At 39.4% G+C, this 13,734-nt stretch overlaps 1 protein-coding gene across 1 annotated transcript in view; it reads right to left on the bottom strand.

The window, feature by feature from the left end:
* The window catches only part of RP1 (RP1 axonemal microtubule associated), a 264,400-nt gene that overhangs the window by 163,466 nt on the left and 87,200 nt on the right, over positions 1-13,734 (bottom strand). Inside the window, exons 22-24 of the mRNA XM_043507860.1 lie at positions 12,602-12,660; positions 12,248-12,292; positions 8,096-8,259 (exon numbers count right to left, since the gene is read on the bottom strand). Coding sequence (XP_043363795.1) covers positions 8,096-8,259; positions 12,248-12,292; positions 12,602-12,660 — 268 coding nt within the window. The remainder of the gene's footprint in view (positions 1-8,095; positions 8,260-12,247; positions 12,293-12,601; positions 12,661-13,734) is intronic.

Here is a 13,734-nt window from a genome sequence, read left to right on the forward strand (position 1 = left end):
TCTTCTCCCAGGTGCCCCCTTGTGGTCTCAGGGCAGCCCTGCAAATGGCCATTTGCCTCAGTTTCCCTCTTGGGTCCCCAGTAACTCCATGTAAGGAGGCACCAGTGGTTAAGTCCCTCTGCTGCTCCTCCTTCTTTCAGCCCTCTCTGGTCCTTGACTCCTGCTCTCCAGCTTAGAGCCAGCAAGCATCACCCTCTGCTGCTCCTCTTGCCTTCAGACCTCTCCCAGGAAAAACCTTCCATCTCTGGAAGCTCTCTTCTCCTGCCCTTCTCCTGTCTTACTCAATCTGCTTTGACTCCTTACGTCTCTTTCTCACCAGGTCTCTTATAACCCCTAGGTACTGCTCTGCCCTCTTAATTGGCCCAACTGGGAGCTCCTGGACTGGAACAGGAGAGCTGAATCCAGTTTCATTGAATGGGTCAGCTACCCTGTTGCATGGGGTATTAGTTGGTGTCTGCTACAAACCACCAAATGACACTAGGGAACAGAACGACCGGCTTTTTATGCACCTATCTATAATGTGTAGGGGAAAAAAAGCGGTGTGATCATGGGGCACTTCAATATGAGTGTCATATGCTGAAGGTATCATGCTGCTAGTACTAAAACATCCTTGGAATTTCTAAAAATATTATAGATGATAATTTCCTATCAAAAAATGTTGCATCCAACATGGGAGAATTCTTTATTAGAGCTTGTCTTTACACATAAAGAGGAACAGATCACAGAACTAAGATGGTAGCTTAAGTATGAGTGATCATGGCTTGATCACATTTATAATGTGCAAACAGTAGAAAGTCCAGCCCAGTTATATATACAGTTGGTGCTGTAAAAAGGTCAATTTCATAAAGCTGAAAACAATTAGGAGCCAAATCAGCTGGGAGCAAGAATTTCATCAGAAAAATGTAAATGATAATTGGCAATTATTTAAGAACACTTTCCTAGATGCCCCAAAAGCCACTATCCTACAATCTAGAAAGAAGGCCATATTGATTTTTAAAAATTGTGTAGAGGGGAAGTGAAGGCAGCTATAAAAAATATAAATAATAATATATAACAAATGGAAGGAAAAGGAATTAGATTGTAATGAATATAAATCAGAAGTTTGGAATTGTAGAAAATTGATAAGGGAAGCAAGGAGAAATCTAAGGCCAGCAGAGTTCAGAACAATAAGGAGGAGGTTTTAAGTATATTAGGAACAAAAAGAAACCTAACAATGGTATTGGTCCATTATTAGATAAAAGGATAGAATTATCCATAATAATATAGAAAAAATAGAAAAATTAATTAAATATTTCTGTTCTATGTTTAGAAAAAGAACAGATGATATAATCATATCATATATATTTCCATTCCACTAGCATCTCAGGAAGATGTTAAATGGAAGATACTAAAGACAGACATTTTTAAATCGGGACATCCTTGAGTTGTAAAAAAGCTATCTGAGGAGCTCACTGGACTATTCATGTTGTTTTTTATTAAGTCTTGGAACACTGGGGAAGTTCCAGAAGAATGGAAGAAAGCTAATGTTGTGCCAATATTTAAAAAGGGTAAATGGAATGACCTGGTAGTTATAGACCTGTGAGTGTGATATCATCATCAATATCATCAATCCTGGGCAAGATAATGGAGCAGCTGATATGGGATTCAGTTAATAAAGAATTAAAGGAAGGTAATATAATTAATGCCAATCATCATGGTTTTATGGAAAATAGATCCTGTCAAACTAACTTGATATGTTTTTTTAAATTAGATTTCAAGTTTGGCTATAAAGTTAATAGTGTTGATGTATTATACTTAGACTTCTATAAGACATTTAACTTGGAACTTTTCATTAAAAAACTCAAACAATATAAAATTAACATGGCACACACCAAATGGATTAAAAGCTGGCTAACTGTCTCAAAATGTCATTGTAAATGGGGAAACACCATTGAGCAGGTATGTTTCTAGTGGGGTCCCACAAGGATCAATTTTTGGCCCCTGGCTTGTTAACATTTTTATCAATGACCTGGAATAAAATATAAAATCATCAGTGATAAGGTCTGTGGATGACTCAAAAATCAGAGGGAGTGATAAATAATGAAGAGAGGTCACTGATACAAAGCAATCCGGATCACTTGGTAAGCTGGGCGCAGGCAAACAAGATGCATTTAATATGGCTAAATGTAAATGTATACATTAGGAACAAAGAACGTAGGCTATATTTGCAATATGGGATACTCTATCCTGGGAAGAAGTGACTCTGAAAAAGAGTTGGGGATCATGGTGGATAAACAGCTACACATGAGCTCCCAGTGTGACACTCTGGCCAAAAGGGCTAATGAAACACAGGAGAATCTCGAGTAGAAGGAAAGAGGTTATTTTACCTCTGTATTTGGCAGTGGTGTCACTGCAGCTGGAAAACTGTGTCCAGTTCTGGTGCCCAAAATTCAAGAAGGATGTTGATAAATTGGAGATGGTTCAGAGCAGAACTAGAAGGATGATTAGAGGATTAGAAACGAAGCATAATAGTGAGAGACTCAAGAAGTTCCATCTATTTATCTTAACAAAGAGAAAGTTAGGGAGTGACTTGACTACAGTCACTAAGAATCTACTTGGGGAACAAATATTTGAAAATGGGCTCTTCAGTCTAGTAGAGAACAGTATAACACGATCCAATGGCTGGAAATAGAGGCTAGACACATTTAGGTAAATAAGGCATAATTTTTAACAGGGGGGTAATTAACCATCAGAACAATTTACCAAGGGTTGTGGTGGATTCTCCATCACTGGCCATTTTTAAATCAAGACTGGATGTTTTTCTAAAAGATCTGCTTTAGGCATTTTTTTAGGGAAGTTCTATGGCCTGTGTTATACAGGTGGTCAGACTAGATGATCACAATCACCCCTTCCAGCCTTGGAATTTATGAAGCTATGAACTAAAGGAGGTAGCTTTATGCCACCTTTACATTCCCTGATCTTGGCTGGGGATATAGTTTAGCTGGCTAGACTTGCTAGAGCCTCAGGGGTGCCCTAAGTTGTATCCAACTGTCCTGGGACCTAAAATGTTATTTTGGCAACCAGGGATAGCCGGAGCACAGAACTGCTCAAGTCATGTCCTATCTGCTGACCCTGAGTGCTTGGATGTGTGTGGCATAGAGCTGGTCTATTGGATTGATATCATTATTGGGGTTGCCCCATTCTGGAGGAATACTCAGCTAGCTGGTTAGAGAACCAGAGGATTAACTCAAGCTGCTAACCTTAGTTAAAAGCCAACGTGCCATGTTTTCACTGCTATTTCTAATCCTTTTTCCTAATGCAGACATATCCTTAGATCTGATCTACTAATAGCTGATTGAGTCTTTTCTCTTTTGAATCATCCCCATAGGAATAAACAGTTACTTAAACAGAATGCAACCAAAATGAAAAATTAACAAATAAACATAGCACTATAAATTCAGTGTGCAGTGCAATAAAATATAAAGTGCACTTTATGGAAAGAATAATATCATTTACCAATAAATCACTAATAATTGAAAGGGAAAAGACAAATTTTAATACTTTGCTACAATACTGTCACACTAACAATATATTCATTAAGTTTTATGATCAAGAGTCTTTGCAAGTATTGGGAAAGGCCCCACAACAGATTTGTGCCTATTTCTAAAATCAGGCACTTTGCCACAATGAACTGTGACAGTGTTTCAAACAGGCTCTTCAGAGAAAATCAAAGGACTCTAACTACTGCAAATAGAGAGAGATGCAGTGCTGTCAGATAGAGAGGGGGCCCATGCCACAAAATTCAGATCAGGATTTGATCCAGATTTCTCAGTTCTCCCCCACCAAATTTTGAGGTTTTGTGATAAGGGGATTCAGCTGGGCTTGTTATAACAGAGTCCCTAATTGTGAAATACGAAGCCACAGATTTTAAGTCACCAAAGTTCATGCATTCTTATTCATATTAATCTTTTTCTTAATTATTATTTTAATGATGTGCCCAGCACCATAAAGGCTAATGCTGCCCCAAAGAACTTGCCATCTAATATTCTGACAGAAGAGGCCTTAGTAAGCAGGAGCCAAATTCTGCCACGGTTAGTAACATTTAGGGGTACCTTACTCCGCGAGCAGACCTCTTGGACTAGAATCTCAGCTGGTGTAAAACAGTGCTGCCCCACTGAAGTCAACGTTGCTAAGGGTGGAAGAATCTGTCTCTAAGTCTGTGTGCTCATTCCACAGTGAACTAATAAAGCGTGGGAGAGTATAGCTAACTTGTAACAAAGGTAATAGCTAACATTCCTCTGGCCATTTCTCTTTGGAAGGGGGAAGGGGATAGTGTGCCATAACCAAACACTAGAAGAAATTACACACAGAGGATTTTTTCAAGCAGAATATGAGGAAGCGTCATCATGTATCATAGGGCTAACTCTTAAATATAATTTACAATACAATAAAAGTTTAGTTGCTCAAGACATTGCCAAGATCAGTATTTTGGAAAACAGTTTGGATACTGTGGAGGCAGCAAAAGTGAACAGGGGAAACCAGATTAAAATTTTGAAACAAGCTGTAAGCCCTTGGCAAAGCAACATTCTTTATTAGAGAAAAATGTGATTCTCCACAGAATAATCATTCACTGAAAATCATGCATGAATAATGCGAAAGGCAGAAAACCATCCCCAAGAAGTAGTATAGCCTCTTTCAGCCCATGGGGAAATTATCAGAATCACTCAGGGAAAACCTATTCTTGTAGAATAAGCATACCAGGTAGGGCAGATATTGCAACAGTAAATCTTCCCATCGGTCTATGCTTGGAAAGAAAAGCACTAGTCAGTTACCTCCAATGTGGTGCAGCCAGCAAACAGCTATTTTGTGAGCCCAGAACCTTAGATTCCAGCCAGAAACAAGGATGTTCCCCATCACAAGACAATAAACTATCTCCATTAAATTTCTTCTGCTGCAATTAAATTGTTAATATCTTAGGGAAAGATCCTTGCCATACTTTACACCTGTAAAGTGAAATACACACCCACAACCTGATTTTGATCTCACTTACAGAGCTGGGCAGGAAATATTTTCCCCATCCCATGAATATTTTCGAGAGTTCAAAATTTCCTCCCATCTTGAATTAGGTCAAAAACTCAAAATCTTAAAAATATTCATGAACTGTTCTACTCACTTACACCAGTGTAAATCAGAAATAATTGGAGCTGGCCCACTGTGTAAAACCCATGTAATTAGGCCTCGTATAATTCAATAAAGTCTTGGTTACAGATTTCTCAGAAAATATTTTGATTTTAGTTACCTTTGGACTTCAGTCCCCGTTTTTCCCCCCGTTTGCTTTTTTTGATGGTCTTGAATACTTGCTGTGTTGGCTTTAGAGAGAATGTTCAGATACTCCACAAACTGCACTAGTGTATATGAACTATCTGTGATCTTATAATTATAATCTTGATTATTGTGAGGATTGTTCTTTTCTATTTCGGAGTCTGGCTCAGCTTTTTTATTTCATCTCATTCTCTTTTTGAGGGACTTGTGGCCAATTTCCCTGCCACACCTTGTTGCAGCAACTGTGACTAAGGGACATTAGAAAACAGATGATATTTTATTGTCCTTCAGCAGGACATGTGTGTATTGTGTTTTTTTCATTAAGTTTAATGATACATTCTTATGGTTTTCTGTAAAAATCAGTAACACGGTTTATAAAAACAAAAAACAAAAACAAAAGCCCCACCACAACCCCAAAACAGATATTAATGCTATATAAGTTCAGATGCAAGCTAAATGGCCTTCAGAGACCACATATAGTAGATTCTAAATAAGGGATCAAATCCTGGCCCCACAGAAATCAACAGGAGTTTTGTCATTGACTACAGTAGGGCCAGGATTCCCCCAAAGATATTTAATGGATGAAACAACTGATATGTAAAAAATAGCAGTAGGTAACATCCTACTTTCCAACAACTCCACAGCTTTTTGTGCTATTAACAACTGATACTAAATTATTATAGAATGTTATTAGAATACAGTATGATAGGTGGATGCCTTGCAATACTGAAAAATACTAACACATTTTTGGAGAGAATGGTTTTCTGTCTTGAAGATTATTAAAAATAAATCAATGAGTTTATTAAATCCATCATTTAATATTAGAAAAAAGATTAAGAAAGAAATCAGTTTAGGGAAAGGGATGCTGCTTACATTTATCTGCTCTCTGATTATCATCACCATTTTTTGTCAGTAGCAGCTGAACTTGAGAAGAGCGGTTCTCATGAGAAGGTGGGATGGATCTGGCCAGTCTGCAAGTTTTGCTGGTTTGGGTGAATTCTGGGTTGTACGTCAGGCAGAAGCTTCCCCAAGGGTCACTAAAGTTTAAAAGGCCTGATTTCTCACTTACACAAACTTCCGTAGAGACTAACAAATTTATTTGAGCATAAGCTTTCGTGAGCTACAGCTCACTTCGTCAGATGCATTCAGACTGCATGCATCCAATGAAGTGAGCTGTAGCTCATGAAAGCTTATGCTCAAATAAATTTGTTAGTCTCTAAGGTGCCACAAGTCCTCCTTTTCTTTTTGCGGATACAGACTAACACGGCTGCTACTCTGAAACAAACCTCCCTGTACACCACTTGGATCCTAAAATGGGCATAATTTTTATACCCTTTGTTTAACTGGGAAGCTGGTTCTGCTGAGAACAGACCAGCAGGCCTAGTGGTCCAGGTACCAGGTCTTCCTGCACTGCATGGAGGAACAGGATGAGCCCTGAACAGGAGATCCACCTAGAGGGAGCAGCACTGCATTCCTTACAAGGAGGAGGAAAATAGGTTAATGAGCTGGTCACTACCCTCCAACAGACTGAGTAGGCAGGTAACAAGCTGTTAGCAAATGGCATTAACCAAACTTACACAACTTCAGAAAGGTTTAATTTAAAGGATGGGTAAATATTCAAGATGATATTTTAATTTAACTGAACCTGTTCACTTGTCCTGAGTGATGGGTACATGAAGGGTTAAATTTTGCCTTCAGACAGACATGAATATCATGCACAATGTTCACTCAAGGCCTGATTCTGACCTCACTGACACCAGTTTTACATCACTGTTACTGCACTGACTTCAGTGGTGTAATTACTGATTTACATCAGTGTAAGTGAGAGGAGGAGCAGGCGCTGTGTGCAACCCTCCACTGGGAGAATCTGCATTAGTTAATTTTGCACTTCAAACTGGAAAGCACAAGATATAATTCACAAAGAAACCATCTCCTATTGCCATGCGACTGGTAGTGATTCTCCATCATCTGCTTCCTGTGCTTTATCCTACGTTGACCTAAGTAACATACTGTGGACTAGGTGATGTTAGGCACAGCCCTGATATGGGCTCCTGTGTAACTGCACCACCCCAAAGAGAGACCCTGTGGAAGCATTGTGTCCCTGAGACACCCTCAGAGTCACAATTCCTTCCCTTCCTTCCTCATTGCTCCTGGGCTGTAGTCAATGCCTGCTGGTTTTTACCAGCAACAAATTAGCACACACACCACTCTGGCTCACCTGGGGGCTTGGCACTAAGCTCTGCCCATTCCCCACTCCTCCCTGATCACCAACTCCAAGGAGAGACTAAGAAGGCATACAGGTGCTTACTTCTGTGCCCCTGGACCCAAGGTCCAGGTAGCTCATGTAGGAGTACCGGGTATAAGGTGGGGAGAGCAACTCTTAGTCCCCTTAAAGCCTGTGCAGCACAAGCCATAATCTAGCCCTACCTTACTAATATGACATCCAAGAAAAGGAAATGATTTTCTGCCTTGCAATGAACTCTGCCAATTTAAAATTAGAATTTTACCCACAGGAAGCTAAGTTCCTAGAGCCACAGGAAGCAAGTCCCAAGAATCTTCTGCTTGATGTGCTTTTCCCTGCATATGCTGACTTGACTATCCCCATAAATATACAATGCTACCATTCTGCCAGGGAATTTTCATGCAGCATCCATGAACAATTCAGCAAAACCAAACCAAACCAGTCTATGTACATATTGCTTGAGTCCTCTTTATTAATATTATCCGCTGTTGAGTAAACCCCTTTTAAATATGTCTTGTAAGTAAATTCTCCAACGTTTATATAAAACAGTACCTTGAATGTGTCTGCGCTGTTGGGATTAAACAGCTGGTGCTTCCCAGATCCCAGAATAATAGGACCAGAAGACTTGTTTTCTCCATAAGCATAAAATGACACTGTTGCTGTCGTGCCAGCTGTTTGGAAGCCCCCAGTGACTACAGTAATCTTCCAGTCTCCTTCTGCAGAGTAAAAATAAAATGGAAACACTTTTATCAAAGTAACTCTTATGTGACTGGGGAGCTGCCTACTGCAAATCATGCATGACCAAGTCCAGGGGACTGTAACTATTGTGCACCTGAGAAGCAATGGTATTCAGAGACATGCTGGCTGAATTGCAAAATAATGTTGGAAATTCAGGTTCAGCTTGGATAAGGAACCAACAGCTCAGAAGCTTATCTTGGCAGCTCCTCAAGTCTTCAAAGTTAGGCTGGAAATCTCATGAGAACTGGCTGCTCTCTTGAGATTTCTGGCAATTTCCCACCTGAAGCATCTGTGATGGATGCAGGGAGATCCTTTCCTGCAGGATTTGGGTCACAATCCTCCTGGCTGCTGCCCATAAATTCCATAGGAAGAAAAAGTATCAGAACATTTCAAAACCTTTACAAATATTTGAATTAATTCAAAATTAACCTCATCTTGTCTCCTTATCCCTGCCCAAATATTAGTGTGTCATGTAACTAAGCACTCTAGTTGCCAGAGGAAAAGTGTGGGATTGAAATCATTTGTGAGTGTATCTCTGTGTCAAAGGAAAGGTCCACAAAAGTTTGCGAACCACTGATATAAGGCATCCCTGATCTCTGTATACTTTAATGCCATTTCTTCTGCAATACACTGCATACATGTTACATAAATATCTGCAATCGGCTTAATACAAATCTCATTAAGAAGATCAGTTCACAAAAAGAAATTGTGCTTCTACATCTGAGAAGCAGGAATCATGAGCTCTCTGCCATTTCTTTTATTGTAGTTTTTTCCCTGTGTGTGCAACAGGTTCCACCTAGTGACTTTAATTCATTTTGGAGAAAGCAAAACAGTTTGGAAAAAAACAAAATAAAATCCTAGCCCACAGACTTGCTGTAGATAAATGCCGCAGTATATACTGCAGTTTTATTAATAAAAAGCCTTGGGTTTGTTAATTGCCATATGAGTCAAGACTCAGGAATCAGAAATGCTTTTTCTTGGGCCATGGTTCTACTGCTTCCTCAGGGAGGAGTTGGCATAGGCAGTGTGATCTCCTGTTTTCCATGCCGGGTTCCCACTGAAAATGATATAGCAAGTTTCTGTGTGGAAGTTTCATGGGAGATTTTCAAACATACGGGGGAAGCTAAAGACCCATTTCCCATTGAAAGGCAATGGGAGTTGGGCAGCTAACTAACCATCCGATGAAGTGAGCTGTAGCTCACGAAAGCTTATGCTCTAATAAATTTGTTAGTCTCTAAGGTGCCACAAGTACTCCTTTTCTTTTTGCGAATACAGACTAACACGGCTGCTACTCTGAAATCTAACTCCCCTTCGTGACTTTGAAAATTTCCCCCCTCATGTCAGTTTCTAGAGACCCACTTTCCCAGAAAAGGAACCACATTTACAGACAGCAGGAAATACATTCATCTCCACTGGAGGAAAGATTACCCCAAAAATACTGAAGGTAGAAGAATTAAAGAGGTGAAAAGGGGGATTCTGAAGGACTACCGACTCCAACACTGGGTGTATAAGACTATTTTTAAAAATGAAAATCCTCCTTTTCTATTTCCCAACAATTTAAGATTTTACTTTTCAGAAAGCCTAGGTTACTTTGGAGTCATTTGGCTGGCAAAGAATGGAGTCTCATCACTTAACAGATAACATGACAAATAAAGAATATTATTGTCAAGATATAAAATATAGCATGTTGTACCTCAGTTCAAATTCTGAGTTCCAAAATTCAGTGTAAAGACACTGCAGTGCTAAATTTTAAATGTGCTAAAAAAATATTTTTTGCCTAGATTTCTATGTTGCCTCAATTATAGTGTCCCAAAAGTCTTTCCTCCTACATTCTAAAGACTGTTCATCATGTTAGTATGATGTTAGTAAGAACTTTCTCCTAAAATCTACTTAAGTGGTGTGGGAGTGTTGTGCTTGGGTTTGGGAGTTTGGGGGGTGGGAGGGGATGAGGGGTAGTTATGATCCTCAATTTGTGTCCTTAAGGCAGACAATGCAGTCCTGGAGTATCATTATTAGTGCTCTCAAGTCTGGACATTCTGCCTAGCTTTGGAAAACGCAGGGGAGACATCCCTAAAGGAACCCTTTACAAGTAGAAATGGGCCCAAGCAGTGAAGTTCAGCTGTGCCTCCTGAGCTGAAACTCTCGAAAGATAGGGATATTTGGATTCAGGTTTAAATTTGGACCGTTATGCAGTATGGGGCCATCACTGAAGTCCAAATCCTAATCTCAACCAGGTGTGAATTTTCCCGGAGGCATGCTGGCAGTCTTGGTTTGCACCCATCTTGCTTGCACTGAACTCCTAAAAGTTTTGAAATGTGATTTGTTGTTTGGTATAAGAAGAGATGCAGAAGTAAAAGGAGTGTGTGGCAGTGGAGAAGACAGTAATAAAGACAGACAAGAAGAATGATACAGTGACGTGTATATATGGGATAAGGATCTCAAGAATTTCTAATCCCCACCTGGAACTAAGTGCCCTAACCACTGGGATGGTCTATAAAATCAGTCAATTTCTTTCTTAATATTTCTTGTTGGAGCTGTTCCATTGTGTATAAATAATTGAGCATCCAGTAGAACAGAGAGAGACTGACTCTGTAGCCCAGTCTAACTTGGGATGTTGGAGTCGAGGTTCAAGTCCCTGCTCTGAATCAGGAACTTAAACCTGGGCCTTCCAAGCCCCAGGTAAGTACTCTAACCATTGGACTAGTGGCATTCTAGGATTGGCTCGTTTCTCATATAGCCTAGAACTGAGGATATTTTCATCAAAGCCAATAGGTATCCACAAAACAGTTCAGTTTCAACAGAAAAAAAAAGGTACTCAGATTTTTATCAACCAGCTCTACCAGTCAGCAAGATGGTGCTTCATTCTGGTTCTGGATCAGGATCAAAATGCTAAACTCAGAGTGCTCTTTGCAGACCCAAGCCTGTGATGTCCACTGAAAATAAGTGAACTGAATGCATCATGAGCTTAGAGCCCCACTCCCCATCATTTTTCTAGATGTAAGTGGCCATTTCTATATGCAGTGATTTTATTGCACAGTCAGACACACTTGGCTGAATTGATACAATGTAGTGTCCAGTTCTGTGGACACAGGAAGGACTAGACAGAGTTCCTTCTAAAATTGACTAAAGGCTAGGAACTGGTTTGGTGGAACTATGGCAGTATTAACGAGGAAATCCCAGTACAGAGCCTGGTAACTGCATAGAAAATATTATTTCTGAGAAAGGCAATAAAAGGATTAAGGCAAAAGTAGTTGTTATTCAAAATAAAATTTATACAAGTAAAATGTGGATTTGAATATAATTTGTATAATAGATACAAATTTTATAATTAACGATTTGCCTTAGGGACACCACTTGAAAAGAGGTAGTTGGGTCTCAGTGGATATCTTGATTGCTACTGTGAATTACGAACACATTTTAAAACTTTCTCCTGACATCTTCTAAATTGTTGCTCAAGCTACAGCATAAAGTATTCCTTACAGCCGGGGGGAAAAGTTGTGTGTTATTCAGATATATGTAACGTAATTGTATCAAGACAGAAAAGTCAATCTGGATAAACAAGAAATTGCAGGTAGAATTGGAAAATGGAGAACTAATGGAAAGAGCTAATTATACATGGCCTTGGGTGACAAAAGCCACAGAGCCATGATGGAAAGATTAACTAAAGAAAGTAAAATTAAGATGGATCATCATTAATTACTAGGAAAATTATAAATGCCCAGATAACCAGTGAAATACCTCAAAATTATTGGCATGAAAAATGACAGAATAAGGAAAAGAATTTGCAAATAGCACCGTAGAAGTGATTTATCATTTAAATCAAAATGAAGAGTTCATGGCTTAGTCAAATTGTGTATTGTAATTAAAATTTTAAAAGCAAATAAATAGGCAAAAAATGTGCAAGGCAGGTAGTTCTGAAACAGAGACACTCTTGATTAGAATACAGAAAGCAGCAGCAGGATTTACCATTTGCTTCATCTTGCATTTTCAGCTGACGATTTATTTGCAGTTCTGCCAAAAATAAAATATGAAGTGCAGTTAATAATAGACCTGGCTGGTTACATTAAGAAAAGGTGGAGGGAAAGATAGCATGATATTAACCCTTGGGCTCCTGCATAAGCAAATCATCCCTCTCTCACCTCCTAATAAATATAATATAATATATAAACACACACATATATAAAAACTTGCCTGGGAAATGGAACTGGGGAAGCTGCAGTAGGGTTAAGGTTAAATTGTAAGTATAAATTCAGCACGAAGATTCTAAGCAAACCATACAAATTATTTATTTCATCTCCATAGTGTAACAATAACCCTTACCTTCAAGATAGAGCTCAATTTCTGAGTGAATTATTCCCTGGGACATAAATGGAAGCCACCTGAGCATAAGCAAGCAAATAAGAAAGAAGATTGGAATCAATTTGTTCTTCATTGCATGTAACTGAATGATCGGAGGATTATTTTGAATGTTGAACATGTGTAGTAGCAGGGGCATTGTCTCTTGAGCAGGTGCCTTATAGTTTGATACATAGTACAAATTCAGGCCTCGATCCTACAAAGGGACTGTACAGGTTTAAGAGCCCTTGCTGACATTTACTGTACCTTTGCAGGATTGAGGCCTAAAGACAACATTCAAGATAGCAGAGAACTGGTGTGGAAAAAATAAGAGCCAGCTTCACCCACAACAGCTGAATCAAAATCAAAGGCGTCTTATTTTAAAGAGTTTGTATAAGGACTGCCTACCCCATAACTCTAGCTTTGTTACCCCTCAAAGAGATGGTTATTTTTACTTAAAGGTAAACTCTCAGTCCCTGGACCAGAAGTGCATACAGTATTTGTTCCGTTTGAAGAAGAAGCCAACCTATGGAAAGCCCCATGACATGACACCCCAGGATGGGAGTATCCACAGAGATAGTTGGTGCATATTAGAAGTTGGAGAAAATGAGCTGGAATTAGCTCAGTTTATTTATCCCTAATCAGGGGATGACAAAGGGCCATTAGTCTACTCTCATATACCACCATTTTACCCTGGTGCACAGCACTGGGTCTGTTTCTCATTTGCATTTATGGCTGTAACAGTCAGGGTCCAGACAGCCCAAGGGGAGAGCCGAAGGTTTAGACCCCCCAAATGAGCAGTTGAACCAACTGATTGTAGACTGTATTATTGTACTATAAGCATACTGAGTAAGGCCTTTCATGCAAGCCTGGAATGTTCCGAACTTGGTCGTCATTCTGAGATATGTATATAGACTGTGGTTATGAATCTATGTATTTATGCATATAGAAAACTGTGCTCATAACCATACCTACAATTTCAACTACACATCACAGCCCAGAGGACACCTTCCAAGACAGGGATTTATATGCCACTAGCTCCAAGCAACAACCCACTGTCTAGCCAGGAAAAGACAATGGAGTTAATGTTAATTCGTGGAGACATCCTGGCTCTCAGG

Source organism: Dermochelys coriacea, chromosome 2 (genome assembly GCF_009764565.3).
Source record: "Dermochelys coriacea isolate rDerCor1 chromosome 2, rDerCor1.pri.v4, whole genome shotgun sequence".
Taxonomy (NCBI): Eukaryota; Metazoa; Chordata; order Testudines; family Dermochelyidae; genus Dermochelys; species Dermochelys coriacea.